The following is a 20917-nucleotide window of genomic DNA, read 5'->3' on the forward strand; positions in this document are numbered from 1 at the left end:
TAAATAAACGTTTCATGTTTAAAAGAGAAAGAAAACGTGCATGTTTTTTTTTTAAGATAAACGACTTGATAGGTGTATTTTTTTAAGAATATATTCCTTTAATATTTGTCTCGATGTAAACATTCATAACAGTCGACATAGATGTACTTGTTTGATAGTACATGTTTTTAATTAAATTACTAAATCCTTAAATATAAAATTGAGAGAGGTAAGGAAAATCAAAGATGAAATTGCAATAAAAAAGTATATAATTATACATTATGCAAATAATAAAGAATAATATATTTTATTTCTTGTTACACATATGTTATACATATACATCATACATACTTACATACATACATACATACATACATATACATAAATAAGAGAAGGTAACTTTCTAAGAGAGAAAGACTATTAACGAGATCTAATAACTGAACCATTTTATCTCCTGGTCCATTCTATTCCACCTTTTCTTACATACATTTTGTTCCTTTTTATGTATACACGTATATAAATAAATTTCTTACATTTTATCTTCTTTTTACATATACATATATATATAAAAATATATTTTTTATATTTTTTTTTGTTTTTATTCTTTTGTAATGGAATGAGAGATTTAAAATATGATATAACAATAAATTTCCGATATTAACATATATTCTTTCTAGACCGATTTTAAACTCGTGTTATTTCGCGTATTATAATAGCATTGAAAGTTTTCTATTGTAAAGATTCAAATGCTATTCTAATACAGGAAAGCGCACATTATTTTATTTGAAATATTATTTAACATCAATTAAACATGATAGACTGATACATTATAAAAGTTCATGCACACATATTTAATGTCTACTTTTTCTCGTTGTCATATTTGAACAATGAACTGTAAATTTAAGCGACTCCTAGATAATTAATAAATTTGTACAATATACTTATTTTACTAGATAATTAAAAACAAATTCAATATAGCTTCCAGACGATCAATATTGTGCAATATTCAAAAGTATACAATAGTATTGTGTAATATTCAAAAATATGCAATATTCATTGTCTAGGGGTCGCTTTAGTTTTTAACTGATGGCGAAATATATGAATTTAGAGAGACGCAAGTTTAGTAAAAATTGCATAAAAATGTTTTTGAAAGTCGTATAAATTTATTTTTTAATTTTAATACATATATTTTAATATGCTTGCTACTCACGAGAAATAGAATTATCTTAGGCCATTTATGCTTGGAAAACGTTCCAAGAAAACATCAAAATTAAATAATTTTATTAAAAAACTAATCATTGAACTAACATTTCCAAATTCAGCACTACTCTCCTTGACAATAAATTTATATAATATTTTATGAAAAGAAAAAAAAATATAAGCATATAATCAAAATAAAATAACCGCCACTTTATGTTTAAAAATAAGCCTAAACTCTCGATCAGTCTAAATCAGAATACTCTCTTAATATCTTATCAAGATATAAATCTGATAGTGAAAATTTTAATCCGGCGTCGCTAGAGAAGTGAACGGATTAGGTCCAACATTCAATGTATTAAATAAAAAATTACAAGTCTTATAATAGTAATTGGCTTAAGATGCGGTTCGGTCTAGATCTCTATTCATAAAACTTATACAAAATCAATAAAAGCTATATCACATATATACATTATATATATTTCTTTTTTACAAAGCTTTACATCTTTTTCTTTAAACTTTTTTTCTATAAAAAAAAGAAAGAAAGATAATAAAACTCATGTGTTGCTAAACCCGTAATAAGAACAGACTGATAAGAACTGCGTATTCCGATCACATGTACTTTACTTACTTTAGAAAGAGAAAGGAACCTTTGATAGGTTTATTTTCTCTTTCTGAAATAGTAAGATTGTATTTATACTGTATTCTGCTTTTTCTTTATCAATCAGTCAATCACTGAAAGAAATAGCGCAAGACTCACACAATTAAAGAAAAATATTCTTTTCCGTCACAGTGAGTTCGAGCTGCACTTGTGATAAACTTCTATCTTTTCCCTAACAATCGACCAATTGATCAATCGCTGGAACAAGACTTGTAAACGGAGAAGCTTAGTACATCTGCAGTTCTACTCATTACATCTGGATAGCAATCATATAACTTTTTTCCTAAGACGGAAGAATGAGAAGTAAAAAATTACTGCATTAACTTCCATGATAAAATTTTCACCTTTCACATTTTCGCTTTAGGGAAAAAGTTACATAATTATAATCATATCCTGAACCCGATTTTTGCTCTTCATTGTATACACGTTATTTATAATTAAAGTAAGAAACGTTCTATTCTTGTTAGATCAATACTAGCTAATCCATTATTTATTGTTAATCTTAAAAATCAGCAAAGATATCTTCAGCGGTAACGCTAGAAATTGCATTAATGCCAGTGTTAGAGCAAAAGATAGCCTCATAGTCATCGTCAGATGTAAGAAAATCTTGAACATCTTCATCTCTCTCAATATAAGTATCAGCTAACTCGTCGGTCTTAAGTGGTAAGGAAGTTGTCCTTCTTATTTTCGGTGTAGCTCTAAAAACTGAGTATACTTGTTTCAAGATGTAGGGAAACAATGGTCGTTTGTCTTTCTCAAATGCGATGCACTGTTTATAAAGTACTTTAAGTTTTCTAGGTGTATCAGAACGCATTTTAGTCGAATCGGGTGCTAAATTGCCACGTCCTACATTATACAAAATAAATAATGGGTCGGCTCCAAGACCGTATGGTATCTCACGGGCAAATAATTCAAACATTACTATACCAAATGAATACACGTCAGACTGAAAACTATATGGATAATCTTCTTTCATTCTCAGAACTTCAGGTGCCATCCAAGGAATAGAACCAGCTAACTTATTTTCTTGTTCCTTTCTAGCCTTTTCTTCTCTTTCAGCCTTTTCTCTTTCAGCCTTTTCCTTTTCATTCTCTTGGTCCTTTTCGCTTTCTTCATTTCTTGCATCCTTTTCTTTTTCTTCGTCCTCTCCGTGCTTTTCATTTTCATCTTTTTTATCATTGAATTGATTCCTCATTACTGCAAGTCCAAAATCACCAATCTTCACGTGAAGCCCATTATGGAAAAATATATTGTAGCTTTTCAGGTCTCGATGATGAATATTTCTTGCGTGTAAGTAGTCCATGCCTTCTGAAGTTTGTTTGAGAATTATCACAATTGTAATCATTTCTAATGGATCCTCGTCCACGTGCAGGCGATGATGCAGAGATTGTCCCTCACACCATTGTGTAATAATAGCTAAATAAGGTTTACAAATACAACCCATAAATAATAATACATGTTTATGCCGAATTTTACGCAAAATATTCACTTCATTTTTAAAAGTACGTATTTGCTCGGCAGTAGGAACCTCAATGTTAAGTCTTTTCACTGCAACAGGTCCATGCCAATCACCTTTGTAAACACTTCCGTAAGTTCCTTGTCCAATTTTTTCTGGTTCATATGAAACTTCTTTCGCGATAATTTTAAAATCATTTATAGAATCCTGGTGACTAAAAATACTGTCTTCAGAATCATTAGATTTTTTGCGCTCTATATCATCAACATGCAAATCATTTTCATTCGTTGATTTTTCATGTTTTTTCTGTTTTCTCTTTTTTACAGTTATTTCTGTGTTCTTCTTATCCTCTTGTATTACAGTCAAATCTTTTGTTTTAGAAACTTCACTTTTTGTTTTAAAAATTCCATCTTTTGTTTTAAAAATTCCTTCTTTAAAAACTCCATTTTTTTTAAAAACTCCAACTCTTGCCTTAGAAATTCCATCTTTTGTTTTGGAAAGTTCATCTTTTGTTTTAGAAACTCCATCTTTTGGTTTAGAAACTCCATCTTTTATTTTGAAAACTACTTCTTTTGTTTTGGAAACTTCATCTTTTGTTTTAAAAATTTCATCTTTTGTTTTAGAAACTTCAGTGTCCAGATTGATAGCAACATTCGGCAAGGAGGTAGAAGATTCTGGGTTTTCTTGATTTTCACGTCGTTTCTTAGCCATAGATGAAGGTGTTGGTGGCGGTCTGGCACGAATTTGGATAATGCCAGTAGTCATATTATTAGCCAATAATCTTTCATAGTAAGCTCTTCGTCTTTTTATATGTTCACAAAGTATAGGCGCAAACGCTACACATTTCATATGATATTTTCTATCACATAATTTGCAATGAAATCCATAGAGAACACTCTTTTCACAAAAATAACAGTAACTTAATTTTATATTTAAAAATGTATTACGTGCAAAATGATGTAAATAATAAACTGGAACAGTAATCGCTTCCAAAGTTTCCACAAAGACTTCCTTACATTGTAAAGTTGAAATATCTGTATCCCAAGAAATAAAACATGATGTGATACGATGTTTAATATAAGCTGCACAGTCATCTATAATCAAATGCCGACGTTGCATAGCTTTGGACACTGCGTTCCTTAAAGTAAGTCCTTTTTGCACTTGTATACTGGTATGTTGATTATTTGGAAGGTGTACTATTAGTATAGTAATTACTTTCTTCATAGATGCTTCTTCTTTATTTCTTCTTAATTTTACCAATTCCAGTATTTTTTCCTGTTTAGCTACAAGTTCCATTTCTTTGCGTTGTAATTCGTGTAGTGTATTTGTTCCTTCTATATACTCTTGTAGGTACTCTTCCTCAGGAAATGCTTCATCATCTATGACGGATAACCAGCGTTTAACAGCATTTTTACAACATTTCATAACTTTTCCTATGTTATCTATCTCAAATTTCAAGTAATTTCTCTCTCGGATCAGAGAGTGATATGAAATTGAATGGCTTGCTGATATCGATGTTGATGGAATTGCTGACTGTATACTCTTTTGACTGTTATCGTGTCCATTGCTTTCAATCTCATCTTCATCTTCTTCTTGAATAGCATCTGCTCTCTGCAACATCCTGAATCGTGGCCATCGTCGATACCTTGCTGTTGATGTTGATGGAAATGTAAGTTCTATGTTGTCAAAGTCATTTACATCATCAACATGGGCCTCTCTCCGCAACATTTTAAAATGCGATGATGAATTGTTTGCTGATGATGTTGAAGGTATCGCTGGCTCTACAATTTCTAAATTGTCACAGACTTCTTCAGGCTCCATCATCTTATCTTCATCTTCGGCAACATCATAGGTCTTTGCTGCCATATGTTGATACAATTTATCAAACTCATCCACCCAAATTGTGGTGGCATAAGGGGCAAATCGAATTGTTCGTTTTCTTTCATTTGGAAAAAACTTTCTCTCTTCATTGTTATTTTGGAAGCACCCACACACTCCTCTTAAAACAAATCTAAATCCCTCTATTTTGCTCACTATTCTTTTACTAATTTTCCAATTTTCTTTGTTTTCTTTTGTTCTTGTTATCTATTCGTACTTCGCTCTTCACTATACAATTGCCGTCTTATCTCTATTTCTTCTGTATTTCTCCGCGTACCTTGCACGTACTGTGTCAGATTCCTGCAATCATATAACAATATGCAACATGTAATTATATTCTATTGTTAACCAAAATATTTGTTATTCATAAGTTTAATCTTTTGGAATTATCCCTACCATACGATATTCTTTTCTCTATAATAAACAAAATAAAACTATCTTTCATATATGTGTTTGTGTGTGTGTACACTAGTGCAATGTACACACACACACACACACACACACACACACACACACACACACACACACACATTCCTGCTTATTTTTTTATTTTCTTACCTTATCTTCCACTTCAAGTTTTGTCAGCGTAGTTTTGTAATCTTGACTCTTGACAGTTGTCTTAGTGTCTGAGTGAATTGTGTATGTATGCTGCAAACTCAGTCTGAATAAAAGCTTTAAAACCAAATTGTGACAGGCGCGAGCGATACGCAGCTTTTAAAGGTCAGTGGTGCGCCGGTGCTGCTGACGACCTTCGCAATATGATCCCCTCTCCTACCTGTCACCTTGACCTCTTCACGTGTCCATACTTCTCCTACGTCCCTTAGTCCTTTTCCACCACCGTTGTACGAAATATTAGGATTGACACGAGAACTAACGAAAACGCAATCACTCGAAAGTCGCCGATGCGAAAATTTCCGTCCACAAGTGTCAACCATTCCGATCGATCGGATGATACATGGCTCCATTCGTACCAAGTCCACAGAATCTCTGGAATAAGTCCAGCGGGACGCGTTAAAAATCTATGTAGCAATAATCCACAATTAGTCTCCGGCACAACACCGACTATTCCTTTGCAAGCAAAATGCTCCACCGTGCATCTTGACGCGCACACGCTCGATGAAGCATTTAAATTTAGATCTCGTTACGTCGTCATAGTATTTCATGACTTTTGAGTACCGCCACGCTTGGTAGAGAGACGACAGTATTGTTGCCACCGTCAATTATTTAATGACTTATTCGATCACCAACAACCCGAACACTAAACTGCACTACTAAGTCAAGTTCACGAGCAAGTTCAAGTTCAATTTTTCTGTAAACACACTTGCTCGTTCTCACATAGCGCGTTCTCTGACGTCACTAGAAGTACGTTTAGACGTCAGGGACTTATAGCACTATCGCCGAGACAACGGAAAGTCGATCCCTCATTGGCTGGACAACCATATTTCTCATGTATATTTCTCCCTCTCTGCGGATGTACCAGGGCTGACAATTGGAGAATACTCGAGAACTAACTAGACAATGCCCAGAAACCCGGGCAAAGCCAAAATCAATATGTTGCGATATATATGTATATGTAAATATGATAATCTAGAAAGTTACTGTTACTAAACTCGTAATTTTTATAAATTACTTCTAATTTCTTTTATAACAATTGAAGTTTATAACTATTTTAATTTCTATATTCATTCTTAATACGCTGACCCAGTAACTTTGTATTTTCAATCTCTGTTATTGAAAGTTATCAAACATTGAAAATTCAAGTTCTTTAAAATGCAATTGGCGATCTCAATATAACGTATACAAATGGTTCAATTACGGTTACCACCACTTCTTTGGTTTTCAGTCGGAGACTCCAACTTTTTTTAAGGAACTTTCGGTTTTCTGACAGAAAAAAAATTTAATTAACTGTTATAAATTTTAAAGTTAGAAATTAATAAGAAAATTAATAAGGAAATAATATTACCGCTTCTTTGATTTTTGATTGGAGATCTCAGCTTTCTGAAAAAATATCTGCTAAAAGAATTACTTTTATATTTTAGAGAAAGAAATAAAATATTAAATTTGACAAATATAAATCCTTTTTTTAGAGATTAAGACAATTTAGTATTAATCGATCTCAGACAAGAAAACCATTGATTTCCAGTTGAACCAATCAGAAGGTGGCAACCAAAGACTCGACGTGATTTATTAGTAACTTGTCGCAAATAAGCTAAAAATATTCGCTATAATTTTAATGTGATTGTCTTCTTTGTGAACTATATTTGTAAGTAGCCAATTTAACATGCTGAAAATCTTTCGAAGATTTAACCCAAGCAATCAAAAAATAGGAATTTTTAATACGTTTTAAATCATTTTCTTTTAACGTAATCAACAGCAGAATTTTAACTGACTTTTCGTCTGGTTTACTAAAAAATTGCGTCTGAGAATGTTAAAAAACGCTCATCAATGTTTATCCAGGTTTATCCTGAAACAAAGACATTCACAATTATTTTTTATGATAACTTAAAAGTTTAAAAAGTAATTTTTAAAATTAAATTTGATAACTTTTTTAAAGGAAAGTTATTGAACAAAGAAATGTAAAATTTTGGATAAATATTATTCGTTTGTTACAATAACGACATAACTAAAAAAAACAAAATTTTCTAGTCTTAAATCATAAAAATTTTGTAATATTAGAAATAGTGTACTGATTAAACAAAGCCCACTTATGACCATTGTTATTTGCTTGTCACACGTGAGGCTTACACCAGAGGATAACAATTTCAATATTGCTAACTTTTTGGAAGCTAAAAATTACACTCAAATGGTTAATTATGATGTTTAAGAATAGAGTATATCTCAAGCAATTTCACTCTTATGAATAATAATCATTTTAAAACTGATTTAGAAGATAGTGCTTAGTTTTTTAATTTATTTTTTATTCGGACCTTATATATTCATAATTACATAATAAGTCCCAATAATAAAGTTAAAAAAATTTTGTTTATATTAAACTTTGTGTCCATGGTGGTAGAAATCACTTTAAGATCTCAAATAAAAAGAAAATTGACCAATCGTATTAATCAATTAGTTCAAATGTCAACTTGTTCAAATACAATTTGTCAATTTTTTCTGAAAGTTTATTCCAAATTTTGCAGCAATTTCTAACAGCATGGACATAAAGTTTTACTAAGTAATATTTTTTATTATGAAAATATTAATAATTTTTGGTCAAGATATAATACTTGTATTGCAAAAAAAATGATTCTTCATTCTCTATATAAATTTTTCTCATTTTACATATAGCTGAAAGTTTCTTTAAAATTGACAAACATTTACTATAACTAATTATAATGTATGAATATAAAAAATTCTTTGCAATATATATATATATATATATATATATTATGCTCTTATTATCAAAATAAAATTATTTGTTCTGCATTTGAATATTTCTTTGCAATATTGATATACTTTTTTTATTTTCTGTCTTTCCTCTTTTACTTGATTTTAATTGATAAAAAATAAATATTTTATTTTGTCATTATTTTCTCATCAATTTTCTATTATGGAAATTTTACTCATTTTTGCTATTATTCAATGTCATCAAATCACATTGTTAAAAATTTCAATATGATAAAATTTCCTCAGTTTATTTTGTTTGTCTAATAAATGAATTAAATAATATAAATTTAATAATACATCAGCATAGTTTTTATTCATTGAATACCACATAAGTAATTATAAGTCCATAGAATAATTGCAAAATTAATTATATTCTGGTGATACAATTATCAACAATATTTTACATTCAATTTTCAAAGCTTATTCTGTAAAATTCAAGCCATCATTGTAAAGAATTCTTTTTAGTAATATTTGTCACATCAACAGATCAAATGTGAATAATCATATGTCAATTGCAACCTCTTAAAAAAATTAAATCTTTTGCCAACTAAGAGTTGAATAGCAACTTTGAAATTAAAAAGAAAATGTGATATAAATCAAGATCTCAATTCAAGAATATTATATATCTCCTAAATATAGATACTTGTTTCAATAAAAAGTAATTTATTTTTTATCATAAAAAATTTAGTTTTAAATGCAAATATGCTATTTCTTGACCAGATATGTTAGGAAAAAATTAAATCTATTGTTACAGATGACAATAATCCTTTTCATTGTCCTTGATAAAGTTACTAACCTCAATCTTTTAGTAGATACATAAGCACCAACATTTTTTTCTGCCTAAAATAAAGATAATATATATTTTTATCTCTTTTATTCACAATTGATAAATCTAAGATTCAGACAGATCTAAAATTGTTTGTAGCTTGATCTGCACAAATTATTCGAGGGGAAATTTACATTGCTGATGTCTAGTAATTAAATCTTTTTGAGTCATTTATGATTGGTATTAAAAATAAAACCTTAATTCTATTGTAAGAGTATAAAAATATGCATTAGATAAGTTATAATTAAAACGTATTTATATAGATATTAATACACTTTCATGATAATTTATTTTCGTTCACGTTTAATAAACAATAAGAAATGCGCTGAGAGACTTCGACGTTTGTCAATTCATCCTTATATTTTCTAACCTAAAGAAACGCTATACTTAATGCTTCATAACTCTTTTTACGATTTCCAATAACTTTGTCTATTTTTTACTTTATTCTACGCATAAAACGACATCGCTTGAATACATTTTCGCCAAAATTTGAAATAAGATTAAATATTTTCTAATCTTGTATCTTTTAACCAATTCCTATAATCGAGGCTCAAACGAAATATTGTTCTTACCGAAGATCTTCTGCTTCACAGACATTTTGTTCTATTCAACATCAGATCGAGAAATAAATAAGTTCATCAAAACAATGGTGTACGCAGGTATACTGCGATTCACAAAGTCACGAGTGTAATAAGCTTGCTCGAATGACTACAGGTTATTTGACACACTTTGACAAAGATACAATTTGATACAATTCTGACTCAAATTGACCCAAATGTAATAAGTGTATATAAAGAGAGGTCTTAAGGTGCGGACTGATATTTTGTGCGCAAACGCAAGTCGCGCAACCAATCAGAAGCGTTCCGCGTTTTTATGTGCCAGATTTTCCCTAAAAAGAGAGGAACGTGAGAGCGGCCATGCCGGCCTTTTTCCTGTAAAGTTGAATGCACAATGAAAAGCACAGGCAATAGGAACAAGGAATAACACAAACAATAGATTTCACAACTTCTGATTGATTCGTAGATATTTCTCGCGGCTTCTGATTGATTGAAATCTATTGCCCGTTGTTATTCCCTATTCCTATTGCCTGTGCTTTTCATTGTGCATTCAGCTTTATAGGAAAAAGCCGAAATGGCGTCTTTCAGGTTCTTCTCTACCCTAAGGCTGCGTTCAGATTTCTCACCCGGGTACATACATACACCCACGCATTATTCCATTCTTGTTTAACATTCAGTAAACAACAAAGATAAAATAACATCTGTGTGCACCTGGATGGAAAATCTGAACGCACCCCAGTTTGATAAAACCCCCACTGTCCTTGATCCTAGGGGTTGTAGAAAAAGAACAAACCTTGTGAGAAAGAGAGAGAGAGAGAGAATGAAAGAGAGAGAAAGCTAGCGAGTAAAAAAAAAAGGAAGGATTACTCGAAGAACACGATCTCGTTTTTTCAAAAAAGTAGACGTCAAGGTCGAGACATTTTTTACGATCCGTTTATTAAGTTCTAACAATGGGAGTTCCATCGTCCGCAAGTACAGAAGTTAACATATTGAACGAGATTTATTATTTAAAAAGTAAGTTTGCAACTTTCTGGGGACAGGTTAGTTTTGACCTTTATTCCGAATAACGGAAAATCAGGTTAGATTGTTCATTATTCGTAATATTTTACTTGGAAAATGTATTCTTGTTAAAATCATAGGTATCAACGAATAAAATATTAGCTACATATAGTTTGATAATCGACGTAATTCAAGTACAATGTTGCAACAGATTAGTATCAACCATGTTGCATTTTGCTGACAGATGCTGCGTTCCAATATACACCATCAGTACTAAAAATCAGTTCACGTTACGTATATCATAGATTTTCAGTACTGGCAGTGAACTTTAGAACACAAGCAGAGTTCATCAAGTGTATGTAATCTGCCAACAGAAACGGAAAGTTATTTTACAACCATTTGAATGGAATAGAGTAGTCATTTAAATGATTATTAAATGATTATTAGATAGATTTTTTGCACGGTTTTTGCTATCAATTTGTTACCATATTTTCCTAACAAGATTTTGTTACATTTTTGCTTGAAAGTGTCGATAAAATTTGCAGATGTTTCAAAAACAAAAATACAATTTTAATTCTAAATAACTTTTGAAAACACTACTAAGATATGAAAACTGTAATTATTTAATAATATGTCAACATAATGGCACAATAGCATGATGTTTTGTATACATTGGTTTTTAATTAGTTCAGTGTATTCCTTATATCTTGTATCTCGATAGAAATACATTTGTTCTAAATTATATTTATTACACAGACAGTAAGGTATCTTATTATGATTAAGATGATAAATTTTTTAAAGTTTTTTGATTTTTATCATAAACTATTTTTTTTACATACAAATTTATATTCCCATAAGAATATTTAAAGAAGTAGTTTTTATTATTAGGATAGAACAATCCTTTTATTTTGTTAGATAATATGAAATTACTATGTATCATTAATTATCTTATGTATATTTACAGGTCAGATAGAGCAATACAGACAAAAGACACAAATAATTTTGCAGTCCAGTGAAAAGACTAATTGTTCCAACAGAAAATTTAAATTTATAAAGCCGAACATTCAGTCAGATTCAAAGAACCTGATTTGCGATTCTCCTTTGAACTCCAAAATGTTACCTGAGTGTTCAACTAAAAATGTACATGTAAAATCAAGTTTTACAAATGTTCATGTTAATCCAAATTTTAAACCACAAAAACCAACGGTGCATATCAATCCAAATATCCATGCCAAACCTTTAATACATGTTAATCCAAAAATGATGCATGATATTTCTAATCAAAATCTACAAAATAACATAAACATGACAACAGCAACTTATACAACAAAAACAAATGTAAATAATACAGGGCAAGCAAATGTTAAGAGGTCTGTGTATGTTAATCCAACATTATTGAAGAAATTATCTTCTTCCAAGGAAAAATCAAATTTTAAAGAATCAGTTACAACAGAACAACCTGTTTATTCGAGATTGAAACTTGTAAAAAATATTGATAATCGAAAGATTTCTCCTAAGAAGATTAGTAATTCTAGCATTGTACTTTTATCACGTAGCAAGCTTGTTAGAGTGTCTACTGCAAAAAGCTCGTCGAGAACTTCTTTACAGTATCAACGTAAATCATCAAAATATATGGAGATAAAGGGAAAAAAATGTGAGACAACATCGCAGAAAGTCATGAAAATGAAGCCATTAATAAATAATACATTACAATCTACAAGTATAATAACTAATTTGTCAAAATCAAATATTAATAAATCTAATAACAAATCTAAAGTAACTAAATATAAAATAGATAGAACTGCATTACATATATCAAAAGTTAAAGAAAGGCCTTTAGAAATGGCAAAAGTTATGTAAGTAATGTAATACTGTTATATCTATAAATTATAAACCAACTTACGAGATTGGAAAATTTGTGTTACAGAAGCGACACAAAGAAACTTGTTACTATTGGTGGTATTGTCTATAGAGCTTCCAAAAATAAATTAATTCGAAGAAACTCTTTATTGAAACGTATGTGCATAGTTTCACGTTTTGTTTCATTGATGTTAAATGTATAATAATATAGTTTTATAATTTGTAAATATTTTATGTTTCAATAATTTTTCTATGAAAAATCAGGAAAACGATCAATCAGTGGAAAAAGTGATAAGCTTGGTGTTATTCTTCATGATAAAAAACAACGAACGAGCAAAGAAACTTTAAATCGCACATCAGAAACGGACATTGTTAAAAAAACAAGATATACTTTCAATGTAATTCCGAAAACCACTTACAAAAATAGTATCAGGTATATATAATATTCTATACACGACTTAAATTGGATTCATTATTTTTTTTTTAATACAAATTTTTTGATTTTTTTCTTTCAGTAACAAAGCGAAACAAAGAAGCATACGAATTTTACGAAATAAAATGCACAAGAATAATCAGCCTTGCTTGATTTTTCAACGATTTGGATCTTGTCCAAACCATAAAAATGGAAAATGTCCTAAACGACATGATAAAAAACAGGTGTCACTCTGCAAAAAGTAAGTTAATTTGAAGCATTGAATATATTCTCATCATTATTTCTATTTCTTCTACATGTGCATAATTTTATTAATATTTTTAATTGTATAACGCAGATATTTATTACAATTTTGTTAAATGATAATTTATTTTTCTATCAAACATGATTTTTGGAAAAATAATGTATGTTTTGAAAATATATATTTCCAACAAAAACTTTAATTTTTAAGGAAAGATAATAAGGCAATCTGTTTTTCCAAAGTCATGTTAAAATCAACTTGATTTTTTAAATAAAAATTCAAATTTTTGTTACATTTTTGTAGCTGACATTAAGATGTATATAAAATATTTCTATAAGTTCTGTTTTGATTTCATAATTAGAGTTATTTAATATTTTGTAGCATTGAAATACATTGTTTATTTAATATGCATTGTTATTTTTATATTTAAATTTTTTCTTTATTTATTGTTCTAATTTTGTAGTGTTGTGATAAGTTGTAATAATACATTCTTTCGTATCTTTATATACAATTGTTGGTTTTTTTTTTCAAAAACAATTTATTTCTTCAAAAATTATTCCATTACATTAAAATAAATCTCTCTGCACATATATATATTATACTACTAATTATAAAAAGTTTTTTTGATGAACCAAGCTTCAGAACAGCAAATGCAAAATCATATTTTTTTTTTTTTAATATCTCCAGTTTTCTACAAGGAAAGTGTTTTTTGAACAAATGTTCTTTATCTCATGATGTTGGACCTGAAAAGATGCCTACATGCAAGTACTTTCTCGATGGCTGTTGCACAAGAGATGCCTGTCCTTATCTTCATGTTAAAGTGTCTTCAAACACTTCAATCTGCATTGATTTTTTACAAGGATATTGTGCTAAGGGAAATAAGGTAATTACATTCTCTTGTATTTTAATTGATTACTCATGTGATAGATTATCTATCATATGAGTAATCTATGCATAGATTATTTACATTTAATCTATGTATGACAATTTATTTATCTAATTTTTGTTATAATACAAATTTTCTTTAATAAGATCTCAAATATAGTATATGGTCTGTGGGTCATAAGTAATCAATTATAACATCGTACAAAGTACAAATTTTTATAGCAGAGCCAAATAAACTAATTAGGATTGATAATATCTAATAATTAACATGCAGAAAGTATGAAGACATGAAATTATATTTACTTGTAACTAAGTGATAATCAATTCATATAGTCTGTAAATATGAGTTTAAGATCATTTATATGAAAAGAAAAAAAACGATACTCTATTAAGATTAGATTTAAGATTATCTTTTAATTATACTAACCAGATACCTTATACAAAGTCATAACGACTTGTAATAATATTTTATAAAACGTAGAGTACTGATTTGTTCTCCTATAGTGCCAACGACGCCATGAGTATCTTTGTCCTGAATTTAACAAGTCGGGGAATTGCAGCAAAGGTGAGTGTTGTCCTTATCCTCATAAATCGCATTCCTCTAATTCCGAAAAAAGCGCTAAGTACTTGAACAAGACGCATGATGCGCAAAAATATCATGCCACACTTGTCACAGAAAGTAATTCTGAGATCTCAAACTCGGAAAGCAGATTAAGATATTATGAACTAACTAATAGTTTATCTGAAGAATTTGAAAAAAAGAAAGAGATTCCAATTATCGATCCTGTAAAGCAGATTAACGTTAACGAAATTAAACAAGATAAATCTTTAATGAAAAACAACCAAGGTGAATTAGAGATAACGGTTTATGATCGTGATAATGTAAAAAAGAAGATTTCTATTGGCGGTTATATCCCTATTGATCATCTTTAATTAATATTTGTATACATTAATTTTTTAGTAAATCTTTTAAGTTAATTTAAGATCGTAACTATTATATTAAATCAAAGCAATTATTTCATTTAAAGCATATGTATCATTTGAAGATCTCATATTTTTAACGATTATTATGTATTTGCTATGAAATTATAGAGATCTTTCATATAGTTATTTAAAATCTAAATTAAATTTATTATCGTTTTCTATTTTGATGAAATTTTTTAATGAACAGAATACTATTACATTCTATTATAAATTAATAACTTTCATATGTAACGTTAAATATACGAGTACTCGACATGCTGTGATATATCAAGTATTGATATCTGGATATATCTAGATCTAGAACATTGTTACCCCAACGGTCGATTATCTCGGATATATTATAAATACATTACAAATATTTATATTACAAATTGTAAATATATATTACAAAAATACATATAATAAAAAATAATTTATCATTTCACAAACTTTTTCTATGAATTGTGATAACAAAAAAATTTTTACAATCTTATCATGTATTATGTATTATCTGAAATCTTTGAGCTATTTTCATTCTACTTATTCAACAAATGTGAAATATCGGGAACACAGTTTAACATGAAACTTTTTTACAAATCTTTAGCTGATAGGAATGCGAATATTTATACATTTTGTGATGTATCTAAGAAACTCAATCAGAAGGAGAATAATCAAAAACCGACGGCCGTCCGGTACTTAAGCTATTTGATCCATATTACTAACATTCGATTTACATTAAACTTATAAGATATTTGCTTAGATTCGTCATGAGCTGAACAGACAAGATGACTGCCGCCCCTCCCCCCTTTATTCGAAAAATTGATTTGCCATTTTTTAATACTAAAATATTGCTGATTCCTCTCATTATTTTATCATTTTGTAAATTAGATTGGTTCTTATTTTCTCTTGAGATAACGAGATTTATAACTTTTCATTGTACATAAAATTTTTATATAAGTTGGAGATCTTATGTAAATAAAATGCGATAATTACGTACCACACACACACATACACACACACACACGCGCGCGCGCGCACGCGTGCGCACATACATACACATACAGATATGCCGTTTATGTTTTATATGTACAAATAATCGTGAACAAAATTTGTATATTTAAATAAATAAAAATACAACCATTCCAACATAAATATGCTGTGTATATTTCTTTGGTATAAACACCATTAGAATAATTTTTATCATATTAAACATTTTTATAATTAGCAACAAACTAAACTTTATAATTGTCATTAAAGAAATTTCTTAAATTCGTACTTTTATTCTCTATATTTGTATTAATTTCTATTAATATATAAAAAGTTACAATTTATAAACATAGACTCAAACTTTTTTTACATATATGTACAAAACAATATATTGCAACTGTTTTTACACATATAGGTTATTTAATGATGATACGTATCAGAGATAAATATAACGAATTTGTTCGCATAATATAAATACTATTTATTTATATTCATAAATGAAAAAATATCTAATTGTGGATTAAAGTTGAATTATAAATATATAATATAAACTTTATGGTTGAAATAGATCGGACGCTAATTTGATTAACAATCCCAAAGTAAACTTTTGTGAATAACGATATTAAAATAAACAATTTGCAAAAGCTAAAAAAATCCTAAGACGTTCTCTTTTTTCAGTTATATATAAGAATCCAATTTGTTGAATGATTATAAGCTAATAAAATAGGGCTGTGTAATAACAAAGATATATTATTTTGGTCAACTAACGCAGATACTATTAACCATTGTTCAAGCCAGTTTCTCATACTTTCTATAGACATATTTGCAGGATTTACACCTCTAAAGGATAATGCCTGAAAAATAAATTAATAATAAAACAACGTTGAGATATTTTGTGTACCATATCAAGTACATGTATTGTATATGTTATATAAAATAAAATTTGCTAAATTTTAAATTATAGTATTTTAAATAATTTTTTCACAAAATAAAATAAAATTTACAATGTAAAAATAACAAAGATGTTTTTTTTTTGTAAAATGCAATAAAATGAGTGATTAAGTTCTTTCGTACTAAAAATGTATGTATGTACATATACATATAATATTTTGTAATAAAATAGTGTTTGGCAAAATTGTATTGATTTACCGATTAATAATTACGGCTAAACATTTAATTCTTCATTATAATAAACAAGTAAAATTTTTTAATTAACTTGAAATAAATCATCAATATTAATCAATTATAAATTTGTAATCAATAAAATGAATAGATATTAAATTGTAATTGTAACTAATTCATTGAAAATAATTAACTACCGGTAATTAAAAAGATAATCATTAATTATCAATAGGTATTTGTAGTCACTAATTTCTAGCATTAACAGAATAGTATTGATTATAATTAATAAATAAAATTGAGTCTATTAATAAATAAAATAATTTTTGTCGACTAATATCGATTTGAACATCTTGATATCACAAGCACATTCTTTAAATTCGTAATTGTTCGCAAAAATATAATTTTTAGAATAAATATAATTTTTAGAATGATTAAAAATTAATAATTAACGATTTTTTTAATCAACGGTGTTTGAGTTATTTATATAATCGATTAAGTCAATTGTACTTGTCATTAATTTTTAATTGAATAGTTTAGTTAAGCGAAAACTTAATTATACAAAAATCATTTGACAATTTTCATTGATTACATCATGATTGTACATATTTTTAATTGTAAATATGTAGCTAACAATTAAATTAATCGATCAATATCCAACACTGTCCTGAAGGCATGAAATTAACAAAAGGTATCTACCCATCGCATTGCTTCATTAGACATTTCTTTTACTCCTCCTTCTCGTACGATAGCGCGATCCATTCGTAATATTAGCATACCCCTTTCCATCAGTCTTTTCCTCTTGAAAGGTCTCCACAGTGACATACCATGTATTGCCAATAATTCTTTCTGGAAGGCACATATGTCTGTATATATCAAAAGGTTTCAAAGAAGAATAAATTCACATTCAAAAATGTGACGACTATTCGTACTACTAGGCTTACCAGGTGTCTCCTCTTGAGATTATCAAGGGAATATGGTGGGCCTGAAAAAAGCTTGGAACAAGCTACAATATTCTTGGTGGTTGGATGTGTACCACTTCCTAGGCAAGCTATAGCATCTTGCCATTTGATCCTGAGTGCTTTATCCTTGATACTTTTAAGCTCTGCCTGCATACACCTGAACAATGGCCTGTTGTGCCTCAATCTCACCTTATGTTCAGACAGCATGAATTCTAGCCTCTGCTGCAGTGTCCAGTAGTGTGAGGTCAGTAAGTAACGTGGAAAGTACAGAGCTAAGGGAAAAATAATGTAATTCGTAAACGGGACAGCTGACAGCAGAAACAACGGCGAGAGCTTTCGCAGATCCCTCGGCATCGTGTGCATCAGCTGCAGCTCCTCCCGTGTTAAGCAATCTACGCCATTTGAGCCCTGTCTCTTTACCGCGGTGACAAACCTTTTCAAGTCTGTGTACACATCTCTGCTGCCAACGCTGAACACGCGATACATCTGCATTGTACGCGGAAACTTCTGCTCCAGCGTGCTCTCGTAATTCTTGATATAGTTTATGTACCTGCTGAACCAGTACTGTTTTAGGTTGGCCACTTTGCCTGTCTTTTCCATTTCCCTCTCTGCTTTCACAAGACCCCGCTGTATTGAAGTGTGTTTTAAAGGCTCCAACATGTTCATGCCCTTGGGCAAGGCAGTCCTTGATATCATCTTATACATTTTAAGATTGTTCCTTTACCCCCAAAAAATAATGAATTTTCATGCAATCAAAAATTCTGAAAAACTGTCCTTCTACTTCTGAAGATTCTCAGCTCCGGGAAAATTGTTGAAACTTTTTCTTGATATTAATAAATCTCAATTTATTGTAATCCATTAAAAATTGTGTTCAATTATGTGCAGTTATGTCCATCCTATCTCAGTATGCTCAAGTACTCTATTTTTAATAATTGTATGCCTAATATATTGCGTTTCTGTAAATTGCTCTTACTGGCTGCTCACGTTACCCAAAAAGTATAATGTTTATATTTATATTTGCAGTTGTTATATACGATCGTAATACATGATACTTACTTCGAGTGTGAGCTCAACCTTCAAATCGAGCTTAATTTAATTGGAAACAAAGTCGGCTACGCTTTTTTTAATCACAGCCAAATATAATATTATAAAATACTATGAAAATACAAAGGTTGGTTGAATCAGTCACTTTAAAAAATTTCAGGACAATTTATTTCAGGATATCAATCTTGTTCACGTTTCGATAGTAAGTTTCGATAGATCGTAAGTACATACATTTAAGATCTGCTTTTTATTACTGCACCTTAGGTTTGTTCTTTTCAGCTAAATTTGTTGTTGCATCATTCTTCTTTTTTTTTCTTTTCTCCGACAAGAAGAGAAAAAGAGGAAAAATAAACAGTGCAAGAAGTTCTGTTAAAAAAAATAGACTTTATTTTATGCTTTCTGCACTCAAAATAAGGCAAAAAAAGGTAAAGAATATAAAGATATATGATATGGCTGAGGCGCCCCTAGCCGTCACTGGCGCCAGTGCTGCCATCGCCATCTTAGCTTTTTCTCCGCCGCTGCTCGAATACTGCGTGTGTCGTGTATTACTTGCGTGTTTTGAGTTGAGTTGGAATTGTGAGCAAATACGAGGGTGAAAATATTGAATGTGCTGAAAGCAAACGATCGTTTTGATGCGGTGACGGTGTCGTATGTAGAAACGATTGTGTTGTTTGTGAAACGCGATATCGCGACCGCCGATCGTGTGCTTGTCGTGCCGTTTTCTCGTGCGCGCGCGCTCGCACGAATTCGCTCGAATATCTCGAAAGATGCGTTATTCGTACAGTAGAATACGGAGAATGTTGAATAGAACGCGTTAGAACGGAATCAAGTGCGTATTGCGCGAAATTCTCGAGTTGAGTGCGACGTGTAGTGCCACGCGCGATATATTTTAACATATTTTGGTACGGGAAATCAACGTCATCGACATGTGTCTTTGCGATCGAGTGGGTCAGTGTCAGATGAGTCGAAAATTTCGTGGAATCATTCTTCGTATTATTCTTTCATCGGGGTGTCGTACAATGTATGTTGTACGAACTTTTCGATTATATAATGTGCAAGTAATTAACACGAATATTGCGCGAGTACACCATGAAGAAGCAGTAATGGCGCGACCGTGAGGAGGAAGAGGAGGAAGCTTGGGAAGAGACATCAGACGCCGGCGAAACAATTATGGGTAAGTAATTTATTATTGATTATAATTTTTTAATTAAATATCTGTTTAATAACAAATACAAAATCGAATGCGTAATAAATAATTATCTCTTACTGTCGATTGTTTTGGGCATTGTTTTAATTTGTATATATTTATATGTATGTTACAGATTAATTCAGTTTCAGCTCCGCTGTTACGCACTCCGTGTCGGTAAGTCTGAAATAGATCTGTGTAAAATATATGAGAGAGAAGCCTGAAAGCAGCTTTGATTTATCTGTAACTTTATTTTGAAGTATATCTATATCCGTGGACGATCGTGCGAATTTTAAATTT

General features: G+C 29.9%; 3 protein-coding genes across 14 annotated transcripts; 1 reads left to right on the plus strand and 2 right to left on the minus strand.

The window, feature by feature from the left end:
• Positions 1 to 254: 254 nt before the first annotated feature.
• On the minus strand, positions 255 to 10179 carry LOC105202082 (serine/threonine-protein kinase A-Raf). Of its 12 annotated transcripts, none has more exons than XM_039456221.1 (6): positions 9954 to 10179; positions 9352 to 9395; positions 7135 to 7635; positions 6994 to 7052; positions 5730 to 6682; positions 255 to 5471 (listed from the first exon to the last, which is right to left on the minus strand). In XM_039456221.1, exon 6 carries the CDS (start codon positions 5157 to 5159, stop codon positions 2340 to 2342), a length of 2820 nt encoding a protein of 939 aa, XP_039312155.1. In that variant the 5' UTR covers positions 5160 to 5471; positions 5730 to 6682; positions 6994 to 7052; positions 7135 to 7635; positions 9352 to 9395; positions 9954 to 10179; the 3' UTR covers positions 255 to 2339. The 12 variants fall into 12 exon arrangements, with proteins under 12 accessions (XP_039312155.1, XP_039312149.1, XP_039312144.1 ...); XM_039456215.1 differs by having other exon boundaries at positions 5730 to 6678; positions 6988 to 7052; XM_039456210.1 differs by having other exon boundaries at positions 6988 to 7052.
• Positions 10180 to 10742: 563 nt separating this feature from the next.
• On the plus strand, positions 10743 to 15768 carry LOC105202081 (zinc finger CCCH domain-containing protein 3). Its single transcript, XM_011170466.3, has 7 exons — positions 10743 to 10952; positions 11902 to 12793; positions 12865 to 12953; positions 13062 to 13230; positions 13313 to 13471; positions 14159 to 14354; positions 14861 to 15768. Exons 1-7 carry the CDS (start codon positions 10889 to 10891, stop codon positions 15287 to 15289), a joined length of 1998 nt encoding a protein of 665 aa, XP_011168768.1. The 5' UTR covers positions 10743 to 10888; the 3' UTR covers positions 15290 to 15768.
• Positions 15769 to 16667: 899 nt separating this feature from the next.
• LOC105202080 (LETM1 domain-containing protein 1) lies at positions 16668 to 19808 on the minus strand. The gene is made up of 4 exons (XM_011170465.3): positions 19444 to 19808; positions 18370 to 19363; positions 18125 to 18274; positions 16668 to 17160 (listed from the first exon to the last, which is right to left on the minus strand). The coding sequence occupies exons 2-4, from the start codon at positions 19090 to 19092 to the stop codon at positions 16981 to 16983; spliced, it is 1053 nt and encodes a 350-aa protein (XP_011168767.1). The 5' UTR covers positions 19093 to 19363; positions 19444 to 19808; the 3' UTR covers positions 16668 to 16980.
• Positions 19809 to 20917: the final 1109 nt, after the last annotated feature.

This window comes from Solenopsis invicta, chromosome 1 (assembly GCF_016802725.1).
Source record: "Solenopsis invicta isolate M01_SB chromosome 1, UNIL_Sinv_3.0, whole genome shotgun sequence".
NCBI lineage: Eukaryota > Metazoa > Arthropoda > Insecta > Hymenoptera > Formicidae > Solenopsis > Solenopsis invicta.